Below are 24,552 nucleotides of genomic sequence, written 5' to 3'. Positions count from 1 at the left end.
AGAATTATCTATCACAAAATATTTTGTGCTAATTCCTAAAGCTATGTATGTGTTTGTTATATATTAATTAATATGCATGTATACTTATTTTATCCTTGAGCCATTATTATAGGGTTATTTACTTATCATTAAATTTTAATTACTTTATCCTAGATTATTTGTATAGGGCGGGATGACTTAAGGTAAATGTAATCAAACATTGTTATTTGAAAATATATGCATATGATCATGTTGAGAAGACAACTCCTAGGAAGGAAGAGATTAATAAAATATTGAAGCTAGGTATTGATCATACTTGGGAAGGAGAATACTATTATCACTCAAAGGAAGAGTGTTCCATCATTGAACTTTGCAAAAGAGAAAAGTAAATACCTTACATTTTTATTCTTTTATTTTATGTCAACTTGGATTGGTATGTTGGTACATGATTTTACCATATGACAATTAGAGTATCCATATAAAAATTACAAATTTATAACCTTGAAGAGTGAGTGCACATAACTTGTAGATTTACTAAAATCAAGGAAATTAAAATGCTTTTAATCATCTAAAACTATAGTTAACATGTTGGTAATTTAATTAAGCATAAGTAGCATTCTAGGTATTTGAGTAAAAATTAATTGAAGTAAGATAACTAAGACTATAAAGGAACATTTGTTGAAATGGAAAGGTGTATTGAGGTTTTTTTAACCTTGAATTAGTACAAATTACACTTTGATTGATATAATATTCTAATAGGGACCTACAATTGAGAATACAAAACCATGGTACTAATTAGGGGGTTAAGATGATAGTAATCTTATATAAGGGTTTGATATTTATGTATATTTTTATACTTTTATTTAGAACATAATTGAATCTTTACCATTGGTAAATTTTATTTCACCTTAAGTATATCTAAAATGGGGAAATTTTGTTGGTGTCAAGGAGAACCATAGGGCATGCTTTGTAAAGTTTCAAGTTTAATACTTTCTTGCACATTAGTAATCTCTAAGACTAAGTTAATAGTAAATTTAAAGTGATGAGAGTAGCAGTGGATGCTAATGTGAGGTGGAAATGAATGCAACACATTGATCACTAATTACTATTGATGTGTTTGTGTCCTAGGATGATGTCTTTAAATACATATAACCCAAATCATTTCGTATCTCTTGATGCTTTATCTAAATAATTTATATCTTTTTAAAAAGATGATGGTAGGAAATATAAGTTACTTGCTAAAAGTTTATATATGGCATTAATAAATTTATTGTGTCTTCTCTCCTATTATGTGATAGCCTTTGTAGAAATCTTCATGTAACCACTATAATAAGTCATTGAAAGGAAGCCAAAGTGCAGAATAATGCTTCCAAATGCTAAATCTAATAGGAGAGATGATGCAAAAAAAATTACAAAATTTTAAACTATTACATATTAGATAAACACATATAAAATTATATTTAAACAAATAGAGCCACAACATCAGATATACGTGGGAAAACCCTTTTGGGAAAAAACCCACACTCCAAAAGCCAGACTCAATTGTATTATTAGCAACAACCAACAGTTACAATACAATTCCTAGAGCCAACTCTCTTCATGAGTAGCTACAATAAGAAATTCAAGAACAATTCCAACAACATAACAATGCCTTAGAAAATAACCAACTTGTCTCTCTCAAAACCAACTAATGCATCTACATATAAATAGAGGTAATCATAAAGAGGTATGCAACCATGGTTTCCAAAACAATCTTCAATGCCCAAGAGGTAAGTTGTGTCACAAAAAACACCTTGGTAATCCCATGACACGTTGCACAAAGCAACTTTCAATACAACAACACCATCTCTTCCATAATGATCATCTTGCCAAATGTAATGCAAGTACAACATAGAAGTTTCCATGACCAAATAGGTGCCTTCCTTACCTCATGCCATATGTCAAAAGTGAGCTCAAACCATAAATACAAGTTGTCAAAAAATAACTCTCCAAGACTCTTCCACTGAATTAGAAACTATCATAGTCATAACAAAAATTCGTCATAGTCTCAACATAACACTCTATGACACTAGTTCCCTAAACTTTAGGACCTCCAAAGTGGGTGAAAATAAAATAAATAATTGAATAATCATATTTGGATTCTAAGGTTGAGACACCTTAATCCTAATAGTCATCACATAGTTATTTTTAACATGGGGACTTACAAACTAAAATTTCAACATTTGTAAGTACAAGGAGACCTTTGTAGGGCATCATGTAATTATCTTAAAGTTGTTACTGTAGACGTATAAAAATGACCATATTCCTAAAAGAATATTTTATGTTCATTTCTCTATTTAATTAAATCCAATTTAATTAAATTATCCACATTCCTCTATTTAATTAAATAAGTTACTCAATTTATTTAAAATAAAATTCACTATACCCATTTAATGAATAAATCATTTTATTCAATTAAATCCCCCTATCCAGTTTTAATTAAATTCAAATTTAATTAAATAGTTATCCTAAATTGAATAAATCATATTTATTTAATTTCTCCAAATTGCAACCAAATTGAATAAAATCATTTAATTCAATTAAATCCTATTATCCCCCCCATCCACTTGCAAAATCCCAAACCCCTTCCTAATCCCTTCTAGAATCTTCTAAATGCTTCTAATTAACCTAACCCTCCTCTAAATTTTGTCACATCCCTAAGCAAAGGGAAGTCACTTCTCAAAAACCTTAAAGTCTTTGATAACCATTGAAGGTTTTCAACCTTCAACCACTAAAACCCTTAAAGTCTTTGAAAACCATTAAAGACTTCCAATCTTCAACCACTTAATCCCCAAAGTCTCCAATAACCATTAATGGTTAATTCAAACCTTCCCACATGGTTAAAACATTTGTTTTGACTCAACCTCTATCCAACCCAAGGGTCTCATCAGGCCATTACTGCTTTGACCATGATTATCTCTTAATCATTTGCACAAAGGTTTATCCTTGGATTAACTTTTAATCCAGTGGGTAAGCCTAACTTAGACTTGACCCTTAGCCTTTAGCTAACCATGAGGTCTTCTCAGGCCTTTAATGCCTCCAACCTCTTTTCTCAACCCAATCCTATGTTGACACTTGTCACCATGTCATTGGTGCAAATTGTGCACATGGATCCCCAACTTTCAAACCTGGCCCTTGATTAAACCTTTCAATCTTGACCATCCATTGCCCTATTTAGGCTATAAATAGAGCTCTCATTCCTCCATTCTTAACAATCATCTTTCAAATTTGAAGCATCACACTTATGCTCAAATTCTTTCAAGCTTTCATTTCATATATGCTCATCATTTAGCCTCTTTTAGATCATAAATTAGACTAATATGCATGCTTAGATTACTTTCTTTATCATTTTAGTTCAATTATAGACTAAATATAGTATGCTAGGATAGTATTCATACTAACCTTGTCATCTTATAGTTAGTTTATTGCATTTTAAGCATCATACATAGCTTACAACACATCTCATACTAAAATCAATCAAAAACATCTCTCGTTCTCATATTTTCCATCCCTAAACCATTTTGCTCAGTGATCTGAGAGCAAAAACGTTGGTTTGAGGGACATTGTGAGATAGAGAACCATGGGACCCTCCTTGGGAAGCTGAGTAACACTACGTTACTCCATAGCTTGCATCAAGAAGTCCTGTGTGTGTGTGGACTAGTATTTTGAAATATTTTCACATATTTAGTTTTATTCGCCCACTTTTCCCGCATACATTTCTGGTGCCTACCATGGGGCTCGAACCCAAATAACAAATCGGTTTTTGAAATTAATCTTTTTTGCAGGTCCGTGGGAAATAGGAATCAGCGCATAAAAAACGTTCCATAGCGCATCTGCCTAACAGTTTAGCGCTTCTAGCCTACTGTTTAGCGCGTAGGCTCTCTGTTTTAGTGCGTAAAGACCTTGTTTTAGCGCATGATTTGTATTAACAATTTTTCCTGTAGGTATCGACGTAGGCAAAACACATAGTAGCGCATCAACTTAATAGATTAGCGCATCAGACCCTCAGTTTAGCGCCTCTACTACATCGTCCAGCGCTTAAAACCCAAACAGTAGCGCATCAGATTTAAAATTTTCCTGCAGAATTGACCAAGGGAAAAGAAAAACACAGAGTACCGCTTCCAACACCAAGAGCAGCGCATCCCAGTAACAGAATAGCACAGAGAAACATAAGTATAGTGCATCTGGATCATATTGTAGCGCGTACAGTTTGTTCTGTAGCGCATCAAAAAAAAATAAAAAAAATTCTTGTAACCAAATTGAAATTTTAGACTTGTAGAAGTCCCCCGAATCAACTAACATTTTATCTTTTTGGTTGTAGGATTCTAACGGTTTCTTGCAAGTAGAGTGAGAAATTTTATTTTTACAAAAACAAAAAAACGATTTTTTTTGTTGACCTCCAAAACGAAACATTTGCTTTGTTGACCATTTCCATTTTTCTAGATTAGAAAATCTTTCTTTCAAAGATTAAAAAGAACATCATGTTTTTGTGGAGCAACATCTCTACATAGGTTAGCAAATCACTGAATTGGAGGCTTAAAAAGAATCTTTGTTTGCTTTGTCTTGAAAGTGGAAGGTATATGCTCTCCCCTTAACTGGGTGATCAAAAATCCAGACCACTCTTCCTGCTTTCAGTTATTTCAAAGCATTTACATCCTTTAGCAGGCCTTCCTTCCCGAGGAGTTGCAATCAACTCTTAAAGCCGTTTATGGCCGGTGTGAAGGGAATGACCTAAGTGGGGAACGACTTTGACGCCAAGAATTCCAACCCACTATAATCAAATGTGGAAAGTGACGAAAGTCCTTTTCAACGGTTGCACGCAGTGATTAGCCTTCCCCCAGTATCCTCGAGATACGTAAAGCCTTTGTTCTGAAGGTTGGGAAGCCTCCTGAGGGAGTTTATCACTGACGGCCGAACGAGAAGCTTGATTACGAACTATAGAATTAGAAACTTTGAGCCGAGTCAGTAACCAAACATTTGTAACATCATAGTGCAAGGGTGGGAAAGAATCCGCCCCCAAGATTACTCACCATATATCTCCCAAGATAACTACTCAACTATGAAGCAATTCACTTTGGGTTAACTTCTGGCAAAAGGCAAAAAAATGGGCGCCCTCTAGGGGGTGACACGGCTGTTTGAGCTGACGGAGTATCGAGACTAGTGGGCTATGATGTTACTTATGACCCTTGAATAAAGAGTCTTTCTGAAGTGTTTTATTTGTATCCAAAACCTGTTAAAACATTGGGAATTTGAACACATCCTCGCAGAACATACACTTTCTGTTAGATTCAGCAAAATGATTGTACTTTGTGTGCCGTGCTTACATTTGTTATTTCAGAAAATCATCCATCACACTTGAATATTTCTCAACAAAATTCAAAATCCACAAAACAATTTCCTAAACGGAAAAATCAGGGCAGTCTAGCGCATAAGAGCAACATCTTAGCGTGTGGAACACTTCTATTAGGGCATACAAACACCAAAATAGCGCGTGCAGTTAAAACAGTAGCGTTTCAATCCTGAGGTAAAACAGTATATAATCCTTTAGCGCATCCGAAACACAGTCTAGCGCGTCGCAGAAATATCTTAGCGCGTAGGTATCCATAATTAGCGTATAAAACAAAACAGTTAGCGCGTGGCAGGCCCAGTATAGCGCGTAGATTTTACGAACAAATTCCACAACAATCCTATTTTAGCGCGTGGAAGCAACATCTTAGCACGTGGCGTAGATAAATTAGCGCATTCACTCAAACAGTTAGCGCTTGGCCGACCCAGTATAGCGCGTAGCTTTTCCAAACAACTTAACAGCAATTTTCAACAGCCTGAATTTTAGCGCATGAAAGAAACAGCTTAGCACGTTGAAACCAAAATTTTGCGCATAAGGTTGGACAGTTAGCGCTTGTAAGACCCAAGATAGCGCATAAACTTTTCAATTGTTAGACCGTCATTTTCCAAAAAATCAAATTTTAGCGTGTGTCTAGGGGCAGATTAGCGCGTATGTTGAATATTTTAGCGCATCAAAGAAATTCAGTAGCGCATATAATCTCTGTTCTAGCGCGTGATCAAAAGCCGAAAACAGAGAGTTAAAACTGAAAATTTTTTGAAAATTTCAAAAACATTTTAAAAGACTTTTTCATCAAAAATTCATCTTTTATCAAACCAGAGTGACAAAAACAAACCATTGAAAACTTTTCTCAAGCTAAATTTGTGTCAAACAAAGTTCTCAGAATCTGAAACGAATCGCACAATAGAGGACGCCTCTCCTATCATAATCCGGAAAATTTTCATCATCAGTATCAATTAAATCCTTTAACATCTTACGGATTTTTATCTCACAAACACTTGTCTAAATTTTTTTCAAATTGTCAAATCTAGTTTCCAGATCGGGAACCTTTTTATCCATATCATTTGGCATGCTTTATCGTGAAGGGGCATCTAAACCTTCATTCTGATAAAGTACGATTTGAAATTTTCAAAACAAGAATCACCTAAATCCAAACCAATCAAAGGAAATCATTGATCACTCTTGCATGACTAATCCCCTTATTCTGAGAAGAAAGAACCTCTATCGTAACATCACGTTGAAGAAACAACAACCTAGCTTTTCCAAATTCATCAAGCGAAATAAGTTTTTATACATCAATCATCAACTCTTCAAATCTCATCGGGTATTTCTTCATCACGTTAAACGTTATATCCAAAACAAATCTAGCGAATTTGACAAAGAACCCCTGAAAACAAGAGCATACTATCAAAAGTCTGTTTTAATCAAAAGATAAACCACGAAGGAAAGATCAATCTAGCATTCTTGCCCGACGAGTGCATCACATATAACCCATCTCGACCAGAACCACCAATGCCCGAACGACACATCGAGGAGGCTTTTGTACCTTTCATCACTGCAAGCTTCTATTAAAATGCCTGTTACTCGCTCTCAACGAGACAAACAAGGCGAGCCACACGCAGAATCAAGTATGAATCGCAGATTATCAAATCCTTTTGAAGTTCAGCCTATAGAAGAACCTAAAATTACTGAAGCCCTTCTTCGGGAATGTCAAGTAAATCCCTCCTTCCAAAAACTTGTCGAAAAGCTCATGGAAAATGACAAGGAAAAATATCTATTGATGCTCACAAGCAAGGGCGTTAAACTTCCTGAAGATTTCGACCCAAATCTTTTTCAAACCGGATCTCGGCAATATGCATCTCAAGAACAAAACCGCGAAGAAGAAACTCACATACCTGAACAACATGACTTTGAACAACACATTCCAGAACAACGCATACCAGAAATGCGTATACCTGAACTAGAAACACCAGAGCAACATATACCATTTACCACTCCTTTTCAGCTGAGAACCAATACAAGGCAAGAAATTTTTCCTCGGCAAGACAATACACCCTTGATTGCTCTTACTCAACAAATGCAAATGTTGCAAAGGCAAATACAGGATATGCAACAAGGGACAACAGTGCGGTACTCTTTAAACGAAATCTGTCCTTATCCATTTGACAGAAGTTTGAACATGGTGCCTTTTCCTCCAAACTCTGACGTTCCCAAATTTGATAAATATGATGGGAAAAGTGATCCCAGAGATCATGTTCGAGAATTTTGCACACTGAGCCTGGAATTTGCTCATAATGACACCTATTTGATGAGGTTATTCCCCAGAAGCTTGGGAGGGCAAACTATGGAATGGTTAGCCAAAATTTCGCCGCCTGTTAGATCATTTGATGAATTGGTTAACAAATTCATTACCCACTATTCCTACAACATCCAACATGCCATAACCATGCTAGATGTTTGCAACACCAAACAAAAGAACAATGAAACATTCATGGCATTTCTTCAACACTGGAGATGCATGGTCTCCAGATATCCTCGAGATATTCCTGAAAAGGAGAAAATGGAAATCTTCATTGATAACTTGAATGGCGAAATGAGTTACAGACTAAAACTTCAATGCATACCATCTTTCATTAAATTAATTGAAAATGGCATTCAAGTGGAGGCAGCATGTGTCAAAAAGGGAACACTCAAATTCTACAAGGAAGGAACAAATTCATCAAACTACAATAACCAAAACAACACCAACTTTGACAAATCTCGATTTTGGACTTGAAACAAAAACGAAGGCAACAACGAACCACATGATCCTAAATCGAAACAACCAGTGCTTGCATTATTTGGAAATTCTCAGAACACGAAAAATGCTAAAAATGCTATTCCCAGTGCTAACACATATGCGCAAAACACTGATCAAGGACAATTCAACACAAACAACACCAACGATAATCAAGGCAAAAACATGAATCCTGGACCTAACAACAATCCACGCAACAACACGAACAATTTCCAAAAGCGTATCTTCACACCACTGGGACAATCACTAGAATCCGCATTCAGAGAACTTTTGGCAAACAAGGTTCTTTCTTTACCACCACTCAACAATTATGAACCTCCAATCAAACCACCTTGGTGGAATGATTCACACTATTGTGATTTCCATCGTAACAAGGGTCATAGAATAAACGAATGCATGAGATTGAAACATATAATACAGGACATGATTGATCGAGGTGATTTAACGGTCGATGGTCTCAAAACAAATGGTGATCATGGAGCCTTTAAAAATCCTCTCCCCAATTACAACAAAGATGGAGCATCTACTTCAGATGATACACGCGGAGCTCATATTAATCACATCTACAATAACACTATCAATCACATATCAGCTGAAGATCATCAAGTAAATGTCATCACCATCCGAGATCAGCGTGATCATGAATCTGTCAATGTAACAACCCGCACTCAGAAATACGTCTTGAAAGGACATACTGCACCTGCAACTACCACACCTAAAATCCAATATGACTTGGTTAACCAACTACGCAAGACTCTAGCTCAGATATCTATCCTGGAATTATTAAAACTATCAACCAAGCACAAAGATATATTGGAGCAAGCATTATTGGAAACAAATGTACCTCAAAATCTAGATACATACAGATTTCAAGCCATGGTCGCCCATATGACAGAATCTCATAACCTCACCTTCTCAGAGCATGATAATACTTCATTAAGTCATCCGCATAATACTCCTCTACATATTGAAGTCATTGTTTGCAAACACCGAGTAAAAAGAGTCTTAATAGATGGAGGAGCCGGACTTAATATATGTACTTTAAAGCTTATCCGTGCACTAGGCTTTTCAGAAGAATCTATTGATCCTTGTAAAAAGATTACCATAAAAGCATATGATGATGAGGAAAGGTCCTCTAGAGGAGCAGTAATATTACCTATTCAAGTAGGACCAGTACAAAAGGATACTATATGTCAAGTCTTAGATATTGATTTAACCTACAATATTTTGTTAGGACGACCCTGGATACATGAAATGCAAGCAGTCCCTTCTACATATCACCAGTGTGTCAAGTTTCCTTATGATGGACAAGAAATCTCCATATTTGCTGATCATAATCCATTTCAACATTGCAATGCAATGGGGGCAGCCCAGGACAGTTTGGTTCCTCATAATAGAGAAAAGCAACAATCTTCAACATCAGATCCATACACAGCAAAATCCAACTCCTTATGGGGAGACTTCAAGCAGAAAATGCAAATCAAAGACCAAGGCATGGGAGAATACTCTTTGGAGCCTTTATGTTTGGCAAAATTGCCAACCTCACCTAGATCGCATGGTTTGCCTACTACATCAACACAACTGGCTACTAAGCCCATCACTAAATTTGATGGTACCTTCATCCAATTGGGTACTCTAGCACATGAATCAGAAGACAAAGATATTCTTAGTTGGTTATACAAAGATGAAGAAGAAAATCATAGAGCAGTTGCTCTGGACATTGTTCTACCAACACACATGTATGGGAAGGGCTACTTAATCATGAAGCAAATGAGATATGATGGTAAAGGACCCATTGGCAAACGCAAAGAAGGAGTCACTGAACCTATAAATCTTCCTTCACAACCTAGCAGAAACAAAACAGGATTGGGTTCTAAACTCACGTTCCTATTGAAGCGGCCGCCTCACCTACCTATCAAACCTCAATGGAAAGAAAAGACACCATACAAAGAAGAATCCTGGCAGGAAACACTTTTTGAATCAGCAAAAACAATCCGTAAGGCACGGGAACGTCAAGATCAGAAGTTACATCAGGAAAAACTTCTAAGTCATAAAAGGGCCCTATCCACAGCAGTAACTCATATTCAAACACCAATATCTCAAGAACAAATCAGGACATCTTCAAATACCGTTATTCCTCCCCGAAGAAGCACAGTCTATGAACAAATCCAGCAAGTAGAAGACAGATCTGATACAGAATCTACAAAAACCATCAAAATGGTATCTATCATCAAAGATTTGTTTTCACCGTACAACACACCTGTTTACAGCACAGATAGAATCTAGGATGATGCCTATGAGACAGATTCCAATGAATATGAATGGGGTACCTGCTCCAATGCTACTACTGATATCCTAGATGATACTGATTCTATATCCCTTTCTCAGGAAGAACATAACGCAGAGGATAGACCTCTTGAATTTGGACCACAAAATATCTATGACGCACAGGAAAGTGAACAGAAACATTATGAACAAGTCTATGTGGAAGATGATACCATCGAGGACCTCGACGAAATCTTAAATTTCTTTAAACCCAAGACCCATCACCATGAAAACTCTATCCTAACACTTACGGTAGCCGAACTTGATCCACCCAACGATTCCTTACCACTTGTCTTTCCTGACCTCATCGATTGGGACGAACTGGAAACAAATGATATACCTATTTTCCCAGATGATGCAACTATTGTCCATTACCTATGTACCGTAAATACGGAAACCGACTCTACCAGTGAACGAAATAATGATATCTGTCAATCAGGGAGTGCCAAGTCTCTCAGTCGCAAAAATGCATCAAATAACGAATCTCATGCTGAAAACCAGTCAATGGCAGCTCTAGATCATAAAAAAGTAAAAATAAAGGATGCATCGGAGGGTGAAAACCTTTTTAAGGCACCTAACGATGGGAGACTTGACACTCTTCCTGAGCACTTTCATGAGCGATCGCCCATATTGATTGAGCCTACTCAATCAATCAACATTGGTACCACTGAAGCAGCCAGAAATATACATCTTGCAGAATCTCTGATAGAGGAAGAAAGATCGGCATTCATCATCTTCTTTAAAGAACAACAAATCAACTTTGCTTGGTCATATGCTGATATGCCCGGAGTAGATCCACACTTAATCATGCATCACTTGTCCATCTCTACAGGAGTTAAGCCAGTCAAGCAAAAGCTACGAAAGATGAATCCACAGGTGGCACTCATGGTCAAACTGAACTAAAAAAATTATTAGACGTCGGATTCATCCGACCCATTGACTATGCAGAGTGGATATCCAATATCGTTTCAGTATCAAAACCGGATGGTAGTATCAGAATATGCACTGACTTCAGAGACGTCAACAAAACTTGTCCCAAAGATGACTTTCCTCTGCCAAGTATCGACATAATTGTAGATCTCACAGCAAGCCATGCAATGCTCTCACTAATGGATGGTTTCTCAGGCTATAACCAAATCAAGATAGCTCCTAAAGATCAAGATAAAACAACATTCACCTGTCCTTGGGGGACGTACTGTTGGAATGTCATGCCTTTTGGCTTAAAAAATGCAGGGGCCACTTATCAAAGAGCAATGACCACAATATTCCATGACATGATGCACACGTTTATGGAAGACTATGTAGATGACTTACTAGCTAAGTCCTTCACCAGAGCAGAACATCTTGGTATCCTAACAAAAATCTTTGATCGATTGGAGAAATTCCAAGTCAGACTTAACCCTAAGAAGTGTGTCTTCGGGGTTACATCGGGCAAGTTACTAGGCTACATAGTCTCAGCTAAGGGTATTGAAGTTGATCCAGCAAAGGTGCAAGCCATTATGGAAATGCCACCACCACAGAATATCAGTCAACTCAGATCTCTACAAGGACGACTCCAATCAATCCGGCGATTCATCGCTCAGCTAGCAGATAAAAGTCTACCATTTAACCATTTGCTACACAAAAATGTACCATTCAAATGGGAGGTTAAGTGTGCAGAATCTTTTTATCAAATCAAACAGTACCTGATGAATCCACCAGTTCTTGTACCACCAGTCACCGGAAAGCCACTTATTCTATATATCTCAACAACATATATTTCACTGGGGGCATTATTGGCACAAGAAGATCAACAAGGAAAGGAACGCGCCATATACTACATTAGTAGAACATTGAATGGCTATGAGCTCAACTATACATTCATTGAAAAAGCTTGCCTAACAGTGGTCTTTGCATCTCAGAAGTTCCGACATTACATGCTAGCACACACCATCAAGCTAGTTGCAAAAATTGATCCTCTCAAATATCTACTCAGCAAAGCCGCTCTTACAGGCCGATTGGCTAAATGGGTCATGATTCTTAGTGAATTCGACATCCAATACACAGAAAGATGAGCCATCAAAGGACAAGCAATTGCAGATCAGTTGGCCGAAGCACCGCTACCAGGCAAACAAACCATGGAGGTTGAATTTCCAGACAGGGATGTACTCGCTCTTTCTACTAAACAATGGATCCTATACTTTGATGGATCCTATACTCAACATGGTTCAGGTGCCGGCATTCTGTTCATCACTCCTGAAGGACACACTATGCCAAAATCATACAGACTTATGTTTCCATGTACAAATAATGTGGCTGAATACAAAGCATTGGTCATAGGCATCAAAATGGCCGTCGAATGGAAAATCACAGAATTAAAAGTCTATGGAGACTCGCAATTGGTCATCAATCAAATCAACAACAACTATCAGACAAAGGACGACAAGCTACTACCCTACAAACAGATGGTGGATGATTTCAAACAGTATTTTGTGCACATCACCTTTGAACAAATACCAAGGTTGAACAACAAAGCAGCCGATGCAATGGCTACGATCGCTTCATTACTACAAATTCCAGAGCAACAGAGTCGTTATGAGTTCCTGGTAGAGCAACTGTTCTCCCCCGCCTATGACCACTATGAATCCCAGGTTATATATGCCTTGACTGGTTCAGATTATCCGTTATATGGACCAATATATGACTACCTCAAGCATAATATCTTACCCGTTGACCAATCCCGTAACCAAAAACGTAACTTTATCCAACAAGCTGCTCGTTACACCCTTACCGCTGATACCTTATATCGTCGAGGTCTAGATGGTACTCTTCTTCGTTGTCTTGATCGTAATGATTCTGATTCAACTTTACACAAGCTTCATGAAGGTATTTGTGGTACACATTCCAGTGGCACTACTCTTGCTAAAAAGCTTCTATGAATGGGATACTACTGGCCTACAATGGAGAAAGACTCATATCATTTCGCCAAGAAATGTCCTAAATGCCAGATCCATGGCAATCTGATACATGCACCAGCACAGGAACTGCAGCCGTTTACAACATCCTGGCCCTTTTGTCAGTGGGGACTAGACCTGGTTGGCAAAATTCATCCTTCATCTTCAAATGGACACAAGTTCATTATAACTGCAACAGAATACTTTACCATATGGATAGAAGCAGTTCCCATGACCACAGTGACCGGGAAACAAATTGCCTCTTTTATCCTAAATTATCTGATTTGCAGATATGGTATTCCAAGTTCAATCGTCACAGATAATGGATGACCTTTCAAAAATCAAGATGTCCAAGAACTATGTGAAAAATTCAAAATCCAATATAGGTCTTCTACACCATACTACCCACAGGGAAATGGTCAAGCAGAAGCATCTAACAAGACAATCCTAAAAATCCTCAAGAAAACAGTGAATGATGCAGGCAAAGATTGGCACGTACAACTCAATCCAGCACTTTGGGCATACAGGACCAGCATTCGCACACCTACAAGAGCAACACCATATTCATTGGTATATGGATCTGAGGCTATTTTACCCCTGGAGGTAGAGATCCCATCTCTCAGAGTCTCTTTGAAAGGTTTAATCCCTGATGAAGAGTATCGAGTTAACTGACTGCAAGAACTGGAACTATTAGATGAAAGACGCCAACATGCTTATACTCATCTCAAAGCATATCAGCAACGCATGTGCAGGAGCTACAATCATAAGGTCATTCCTCGCAACTTCAAGGTTGGTGATCTAGTCCTCAAAGAAAATCCAAGAAATCAGCAAGATCGAGAAAAGAAAGGGAAATTTGAACCTAACTGGTTGGGTCCCTATGTCATCATATCAGTCTATGGATCAGGTGCGTATCAGCTAACAAATTCTGAAGGAGATGTGCTCGATGATCCAACTAATAGCATTCATCTGAAGAAGTACTATACTTAAGATAGCCTAGTGCACGAAAAAATAAACAAAAAAACAAAAACAAAAACAAAAACAAAAAAAACAAACAAACAAAAAAGTCCAGAAAAAGCAAAAATACAAAGTACAATAAAAACAAATGGTGAAAACCTGGTAAACAGGCGCCCTTATGAAAGACCGGTTCCTTTATCTATATCCATGCCATTTTATCCATCAAAACACTATCGGCCATCGCCCGACACTTAGCATATATCCATTCAGGACATACTTAGTGTAGTCACTATCCTGGGTTATCCACCTATATCTATTCTCTTATCGCATTCCACCATGGCTTGGAAATCAATGTACATAATCATATCCAGAGGTACACTCAGCTAGGGGCATTAAATTGTTCAACCACTTGCAAACATTCAAGACATTCCAACTATTGCAAAACTCAGACACACTCCATCCAACAAACACAACTACGCTTCATCACAACAACCAAGACAAAAACAATACACAGGAATCTCAAGGATGGATGGTTTTCTGAAGTACTAAATGTTGCATTATCGAATAAAAGTCTTGATTATTTTGCATTTTGAACTTTTTAATTGTTGGAATCTCCTCCTTATCTCATAAAAAGCTTCAAAGCTAGAGATCATGAGGAACTTCCCATATTTTCTTAGTCTTCTATCTGGGAGCCGATCACTTGTACTGTGTAAATATTTGCCTCGAGACGTGATACATTACATATCACTGAAGGCCTGATTCCATTTCACGCATATAAATGATCTACTCTTGTCTGTTTACGCAATACGCACTCAGGTCATCCTGGTTCAATTATACCTTGACGCTTGTGCTACCTTGCAAAATCAAATATCATGTAAATTTTTCTCAGGTCATTATGGTTCAAAATATACCATTATGCTTGTATAAATTTTCAACATATCCTAAACAAATCAATGCTCAGTGATGATATTTACAAAGAAAGAAAAACAATGGTTATATCGGATGGCAAATATGCGAACGAGAGACGCTCCAAAAACAATTAGTTGCATATCATTTTACAATTAGTTGCATATCATTTTACAATTAGTTGCATATCATATCATACATCTCATTTTCAAAATATCATTCATCATTCATCATTGCATCCCTCGCATGCATATCTATCACATCATCATAGAATCTTTCTTCACTTTCATATCTCTATCATTCTTCCAAACTATCTTCTATCATTCTTCTAAACTATCTTTATCACTCTTCCAAACTATCTTCTATCATTCTTCTAAACTATCTTCTATCATTCTTCCAAACTATCTTCTATCATTCTTCTAAACTATCTTCTATCATTCTTCCAAACTATCTTCAATCATCCATGTCTTATACAGGCAGTATCATTCTTGAAACCAGACGCTCAATCATCCATATCTTATACAGGATATATCGTTCCTGAAACCAGATGTTTTGATCAGCTCTTATACAGGATATATTGTTCCTGAAACCAGGCGTTTTGATCGGTCTTATATAGGATATATCGTTCCTGAAACCAGACACTTGATCATCCATGTCTTATACAGGCAGTATCATTCTTGAAACCAGATGCTCAATCATCCATATCTTATACAGGCATTATCATTCCTGAAACGAGATACTCGATCATTCATGTCTTATACAGGAGGTGTCATACCTAAAACAAGACTTGCTCTCATTCCAATCAATCTAATCAATCTTATCAAACCCATGCATGCCATCACTATCTACTCTTCCATCTTTCAAACAACATTCTTCTTCTTTCGAGAGATCATTCATGCTTTGTGCACGAACAATCTCCCGAGGGGGCATTATCATATCAAATCTCAAAACAAATCCAATATCAGTTTCCACATCAAAACAAAGATATCAAAATCAAACTTACATCAACAACATGAAACAAATTTGCTCATCTACATCAAGTTCAAAATCCTATCATTTCATATCAACTTGTAACACAACTCAAGTTCTCAAAAACAATATCAAAACTTGTAAAACAACTCAAGTACCAAAATCACATAAACTTGTAAAACAACTCAAGTTTCCCACCCATATCAGCTTGTAAAACAACTCAAGTTTCCAACCCATATCGGCTTGTAACACAACTCAGTCTTTCACACACATTGAACTTGAAAACAGACCACGCAAATAAATCATATTCTGATCAATACAACAGATTGATATCTATACATAACTTGGAAATTCGCAAATCAAAACAAGTTATACCAACACTCATATTGGATAAATCCATCACATCACGACAGGCAAAGCACAACAAATTTTCAAATTTGGGGCATCACACATCACCATCAAATATTGAATCCGGGGCATCACATCAAATCTGGGGCACGACTGGCAAATCAAAAGAGCGACACAAAAATTGCATTAGATCATAAATCATGATAAAGCATCATTTTCTTTGAAATAACATGTGCACACACGTCACTTCAAAGAGGGGCAAAATGTAGACATATAAAAATGACCATATTCCTAAATGAATATTTTATGTTCATTTCTCTATTTAATTAAATCCAATTTAATTAAATTATCCACATTCCTCTATTTAATTAAATAAGTTACTCAATTTATTTAAAATAAAATTCACTATACCCATTTAATGAATAAATCATTTTATTCAATTAAATCCCCCTATCCACTTTTAATTAAATTCAAATTTAATTAAATAGTTATCCTAAATTGAATAAATCATATTTATTTAATTTCTCCAAATTGCAACCAAATTGAATAAAATCATTTAATTCAATTAAATCCTATTATCCCCCCCATCCACTAGCAAAATCCCAAACCCCTTCCTAATCCCTTCTAGAATCTTCTAAATGCTTCTAATTAACCTAACCCTCCTCTAAATTTTGTCACATCCCTAAGCAAAGGGAAGTCACTTCTCAAAAACCTTAAAGTCTTTGATAACCATTGAAGGTTTTCAACCTTAAACCACTAAAACCCTTAAAGTCTTTGAAAACCATTAAAGGCTTCCAATCTTCAACCACTTAATCCCCAAAGTCTCCAATAACCATTAATGGTTAATTCAAACCTTCCCACATGGTTAAAACATTTGTTTTGACTCAACCTCTATCCAACCCAAGGGTCTCATCAGGCCATTAATGCTTTGACCATGATTATCTCTTAATCATTTGCACAAAGGTTTATCCTTGGATTAACTCTTAATCCAGTGGGTAAGCCTAACTTAGACTTGACCCTTAGCCTTTAGATAACCATGAGGTCTTCTCAGGCCTTTAATGCCTCCAACCTCTTTTCTCAACCCAATCCTATGTTGACACTTGTCACCATGTCATTGGTGCAAATTGTACACATGGATCCCCAACTTTCAAACCTGGCCCTTGATTAAACCTTTCAATCTTGACCATCCATTGCCCTGTTTAGGCTATAAATAGAGCTCTCATTCTTCCATTCTTAACAATCATCTTTCAAATTTGAAGCATCACACTTATGCTCAAATTCTTTCAAGCTTTCATTTCATATATGCTCATCATTTAGCCTCTTTTAGATCATAAATTAGACTAATATGCATGCTTAGATTACTTTCTTTATCATTTTAGTTCAATTATAGACTAAATATAGTATGCTAGGATAGTATTCATACTAACCTTGTCATCTTATAGTTAGTTTATTGCATTTTAAGCATCATACATAGCTTACAACACATCTCATACTAAAATCAATCAAAAGCATCTCTCGTTCTCATATTTGCCATCCCTAAACCATTTTGCTCAGTGATCTGAGAGCAAAAACGTTGGTTTGAGGGACATTGTGAGATAGAGAACCATGGGACCCTCCTTGGGAAGCTGAGTAACACTACGTTACTCCATAGCTTGCATCAAGAAGTCCTGTGTGTGTGTGTGGACTAGTATTTTGAAATATTTTCACATATTTAGTTTTATTCGCCCACTTTTCCCGCATACAGTTACAAGATGTATCCAACTTATTGTAGTATCATGTTGAGTTATTATGGTAGTTATTTTTTAGTACAAATTAGCACAATTAAAAATAAAATGACAACACATACCACAACAAATAATGTATTAATTTTTATAAATGAAATATTATTTGACTACTTTGTTACAATTTGTCATTCTTATTATTTGACCATCTTATTGTAAGGGATAAGTTTTATCCTCTAAAATTTTAAGCAATGATGTGTATAATATCTATATAGAAATCACTCATAAGTTTTTGAATGTAACAACTTTGATTCTCTTTTGTCCTATAATTTTTTTAAGGATCTAGCCATAAAGAGGAGGAGAAAGAGAATAACTATATATTTATTTTATACGCTCTTTCATTTGAATAATGATATTTTACTTTTATCACTCACAATATTTATATTTAGAAGGGGTCAAACACTCCAATTTCTTGGTGAAGATTGGTGATTGATTATTATCCATCAACCAAACAAATAATTCACTACTTTGTTGGTAGGTATTTCCATCCATGTTATGGTTCACTAATATTTCTATATATGTGTTCATGTTATTCATAATTTAATATATTATTTTTATTAGTGATGACATATCTAAATAATGTAAAATTAGTTTAATTTCATTTAACCATTTCAAAATTTCCAATAATTTTAAATTTTAACAATTATCTATATATGTTTTCATGTTTTTTTATTAAAAAAACAGCGTTAACTAGGACATTGACCCTTAACATAGCCATATAATAGCCTTAAGCTATCAACAACACTTTCACATCACTAAAATATTTTCAAAATATCAAAAAAATAAAGAGGAATAAGAGTGTTCATGTTATTCATGATTTAATATACTATTTTTATTAGTGATGATATATCTAAATAATGTAAAATTAGTTTAATTTCATTTAACCATTTTAAAATTTTCAATAAATGCATCCGGTTTTTGCTACTTTTAATATAATAAAATAATTATCTATGTTGATCAGTTGTTCCTCTATTCTAATAATCATAATTTTTATTTATTTTTGTTGTATAAATTAGATCCCATTCATTTGCGGTACCTAACTTGAACCTTATCACTTTAGTGCATATACTTTATTGACATAATCATAAATCTATCACTCCAAATTTGACAAGGGCATGTTTTAGCCTAACATGTAGTCTCATAGGCAACACACATTTATTAGCCTAATAGGTAGTCTCATAGGTAACACAATTATTTCAATAGATTAGATTATTTAGATCAAGAAAAATGATACAATTTTTCTCACAACTTTCTTTTTCTTCTATATTTTCATTTGTTGTGTATGTAAAATTATTTTTTCTCACACACCAAAGTGGGGAGGACATAGAGGGGAGGACATAGAGGATAAATTTACATACCTTGCACTCTTACCTTTTCATTTTATTTCTTGGATTAATATATTTTCAATCATTTGTTTTGGTATGCAATTTAGCTATTTTGACACACTCACTAATTCAAGACCTAATCCTACACTCTCTATTTATAACTCTTAAGCCAATATTTGAACTATAAATTCTTGCATAAAACCTTATAAACCATACTTGACATGGGTTTTTTCACAATTTTATGAAAAATTATATAACTAGCATACTTATATTTTAAAAAATCTATGTAAAATACACCAAGAGATATCGATTTTGAAAGTATATAATTTTCATGTATAATAATAAATATTTTTATTAGAATGAATTTGAAGCAAAATTTAAACAATCAAAATGAGATTATATCTTAATCTAAGAATAGAGACATTTTGTTTGTCGAACAATATACACATAATATAACACAACATAAAGACATCATCTAATAACTATGACATTTGAATTTTCTAGAGCCCCAAAATTCGATAAAAATTTTCACCATTAAATTTTTTTGGGGGTAAAGCAAAACTGATAATGGGCTTTTGAATTGTTTACTAGAAAAAATCCTATAAAGCTTTTTTGCCTTAAGTGTTACAATGGATATTTTTAAACATCCCCATTAATTTATTTATGTGGTCTTACAACATTTAATGCACCTTAATTCACACACAATTTTCTAAGATTCTATTCATAGCACACACAATTTCTTCATATTGCTCACATTTCCTTCTTCCATTGATCAAGAATAGATGATATTGTCACGGTGCTCAATTTAAATAGCATTTCTATAATTTTTTTAAATAGTGTTTGTACAAATATTTGTTTTTAAAACAAAGAAAACAACATTGGGTTTACAATGAGTTTTTGCTACAATTGTTAGATTTTCTATTTTTGTTTTTAAAACAAAAACCATTGTCTTCATAAAATGTCTATTTTTCTATTTTTAAAATAAAAAATATTACTTTTATAAAATTAATAAAAAAAAAACATCTATTTTATTTTAGTTTTGCTTTTTGTTGTTTAAAAACATTGTCTTCATAAAATGTATAATTTATTTTTAAAATAAAAAATATTACTTTTATAAAATTAATTAATAAAAAATTGTTTTATTTTTGTTTTTATTTTAACTATATATATCTTATTAATTATGTCGGTAATCATTCTACAATGACAATAGGATCTATAGGAGGTCAACATGATCCTTGTAAAAAAACAAAAAGCAGATCCAATGTGTAAAGTAGAAATGGATTTGATTTATTTTTAAAAATAGATTTAATTTATTGTTAAAAAGCAAACCCACCATGTAAGGCACAAATTGATTTAATTTGTTTTTAAAAAGAAGAAATTAGATTTGATTTAGAAAAAAAAAGTAAAATGTAAGATAGAATGAAAGTTTCTATTTTTTCATGGTTTCTAATTTTTATAGATTTTTAATGTTTTAAAGGTATCATAAGATATGCAACTTTCTGGTTTAGTCATTTTAATGTTTTTAGAAAAAAAAAAAAAATTGTATTAAGTTAAAAACAATGATAAATTAGTAATATATGCAAAACAAATATTAAATATTAATATTAAAAATTTAAAAATTAAATTCACTAAATTTCTAAATTGATATAAGAAAATAGAAACAATTCTTAAAAAATCATATTAATCTATTTTATAAATTAAAAACAATTATATCCTATCTTTTCAAAATATTCTAAATCAATTTAGATTTTGATAATAAATATTATTAAATAATATATTATTATTATTATCATAAATTAAAATACTATATTTATATTTATCCATAATTTAAATATTATATATTATCTAATAAATTTACAAATTATCATATACCATTTAAAAGTGGAAAAACCAACAAATTCCAAAAGTAATGAACAAAAGAACAAGGTATGTAATCCAAAACCTAAAATGTTATCCAAATATGTAATCTAAAAACAGTAGAATTTCATTCCACACGAAATGAACAAAAGGACAAGGTATTTATAGTTGCAATAAATCCAAACATCTAATCTAAACACGGAGAATTTCATCCTCCATCCTAATGTAATACAACTCATAATTGAATTACATTTCAAGCACACGTCTTTTACTAGGTTGTAACACAACAACATAGATTGACCATACATATTAATAAATCAAAATAACCTTTAAAAAATATATGACGGCAGTGTAAACAAAAAAAAACAACACATCCGAGTGGGACCCTTTTGTAGTTTCCCCCCGTGAAGGTTATGCTAAAGTCAATCTTTTCTCCATTAATTCACCTAGAGCAAATCCTTCCCTTTTTAGTGGAATCCTATACAAATCCAAAAATTAAAAAATTCTCTCCATTAATTCACCTAGAGCAAATCCTTCCCTTTTTAGTGGAATCCTATACAAATCCAAAAATTTAAAAATTCTAATTAAATCCACAATTCCCTTATTCCTAAAGGTTAAAAAACACAATAAATATTTGTAGATCTAGAAAACAAAATTAAAAAAAATAAAATATTTGTTAATTAAATACACATCTCTTTCATCTTTAATATTATGTTGTGACTATGATGGATATTAGAGCTAATCCATACATTAATGCACAATCAAATTAAGAAACAGCTAAATACAATGCTAAAAAATGCACATAATGAAATTAAGAAACAGCTAAATTATATCTACATTTAAATCTCCAAAATTCTAATTAAATCCACAATTTCCTTCTATAAATTTTAAATTTTTTTTTTATAATTTTAATTTTTTTAAAAATAAAATAAATCTTTAACATTATATTGTGAGGATGATGGATAAAATATGATCCATACAATATTATTAAAAAAAAAAAAACACAATCAAATTAAGAAACAGCTAATTGTAATGCTAAAAATACACAATGAAATTAAGAAACAGCTAAATTATACCTAAATTTAAATCTCGAATTCCCAGATTAACCCTAGAAAATTTATCGGCCTTGGTTCGAGTCCCGTACGGTCCAACGACTGTAGATAGAAATAACGAAAAACACGGCACATGAATCTCACAACTGGCTGGTGAAGCAGTGATTTTTAAAAATGGAGAATAAGTTAAGTTAGGTTTTGATTTGTTGACAGTTAGAGAGAAGCGCGTGTAAAGTTTATCTCATACTTTATTTGTTCCCTGGTTGAAGCCAGCTGCCATGTCAGTACAGCTCATGTGTTAGGGTTTTTTTTTTATATTATGGCGGTCTGGCAACAAACAGAAGAGAGGAGATGAGATGAGAGATGAAAATGCGTGTGGGCCTCACAGGGAAAAAGACTTTTCCATGCTTTTCCGTCTGCTGACAGATGATAATCACGCGACATTCGCGTTTTAGGTGAAAAAATAAATAAAAAGGGGCCGAGTGGTGATCTACATAATGGCCCCGCCCGTGGGATGTTTTCTCAATAAATGCATAGTTTGGCCGAATTCTGTATCCTCAGTTGTCTCGCCTAATTCGTTTCGGTCGTTAACAGACGTGGAAATTTACCAGAACGAAGTGTCTGCTGCAACTGGTAAGGATTTGGTAGGATTTAAGGAGAAGAAAGTGTTTGCAAAGAAGAGCAGAAGAGCAGCCGCCATGGGCAATTATGTGTCCTGTGCTGCTTCCACAGTGCCCTCAAAGATGTTCAAAGTTGTGCTGCCGAATGGTTCTGTGCAGGAATTTCATCGGCGTGTGAAAGCGGCGGAGCTTATGCTGGAGAATCCTCAGCAGTTTGTGTGCCATGCGAATGGACTGCAGATTGGACGGCGGATAAATCCTCTTTTGGCTGATGAGGATTTGGAGCTCGGACAGCTTTATTTTCTTCTGCCGATGCAGAAGCTTAAGGGAGTTCTTTCTGGTACTGACATGGCTTCGCTTGCCTTTAAGGCAAATTCTGCCACTAAAGGCAGCGGCCATGGGAAAAATAATGCAAAGATTCTTCCGCTTCTGTTTGGCGACATGCTGCCGGAAAGGAGAAAGGATGCGGATCTTTTAATGGACGAGAAAGCGCAGGAACTGCCGCGGTTAAATTTAGAGGATGATCCAGATTTGTCGACGGCCTTTGAGCAGCTGAGATTGAGCGGATGCAGAGCGTGGAAGCCTAAGCTGGAGACGATAAGCGAATCCAGGCCCAAGCTTCGTGATTTGATGCAGTCCAACGAGCAGTTCTGTTAGTTGACGGGAAAATTATAGATGAGATGTAACTGTGTATGTATCATTTTGTTATTTGTTCACCTCCGATGCAAAATGTGTTCTGTTCTTCCTCAGGCATGCATGAAATTTTCACGGATAGAGAACAAGATAATCTTTAAAAATGTTACTGTGTACATTTCGTACGCATATTTGTATAGGTGTTAGCTTTGCAGTGAGAATTTATTGGATTCAATTTCACCATTTGGCTTTGCAAATTTTCATCAGGTTGCACATTTTTCTGTTTTCCATGCCTGTTTGCTTTGCTGCGAGAATTTACTGGATTTAATTTCACCATTTGTCTTTTAAACTTTTTCATCAGGTTGCACATTTTTCTGTTTGCATGCATTACAGTCTGCAATGTGCTTAGGGAAAAAAATTTAGATTCATTTCCAGCACTGGATTTTCAAAAAAAAATTTCTGTCACACATTTATCATAAATGTTTTGAGAAGTTTTAAAAAATATACATTACAGTGAAAATACATGTGAGGTAGCTATAACTCAGAATCCGGTAGACTGGCTTAATTTTTTAAAGATTATTACGCTGAATCCTAAACTCTAAGCACAAGAGGATCATCTATACTAATCCGTGCCCCCATGGAAATGATTTTTCTATAACAGAAAAGTATTCAAGAAATAGTATTATGATC

At 34.7% G+C, this 24,552-nt stretch overlaps 1 protein-coding gene across 1 annotated transcript; it reads left to right on the top strand.

Annotated features, from left to right (window-relative positions):
• The first annotated feature begins 22,756 nt into the window (after positions 1-22,756).
• Positions 22,757-24,105, top strand: LOC131046554 (uncharacterized). Its single transcript, XM_057980314.2, has one exon. The coding sequence runs from the start codon at positions 23,107-23,109 to the stop codon at positions 23,884-23,886; it is 780 nt and encodes a 259-aa protein (XP_057836297.2). The 5' UTR covers positions 22,757-23,106; the 3' UTR covers positions 23,887-24,105.
• The last annotated feature ends 447 nt before the right edge of the window (positions 24,106-24,552 follow it).

This window comes from Cryptomeria japonica, chromosome 9 (genome assembly GCF_030272615.1).
Source record: "Cryptomeria japonica chromosome 9, Sugi_1.0, whole genome shotgun sequence".
Lineage (NCBI taxonomy): Eukaryota > Viridiplantae > Streptophyta > Pinopsida > Cupressales > Cupressaceae > Cryptomeria > Cryptomeria japonica.
The sequence above is the reverse complement of the archived record's forward strand: the minus strand, read 5'-3'. Positions and strand labels throughout refer to the sequence as shown.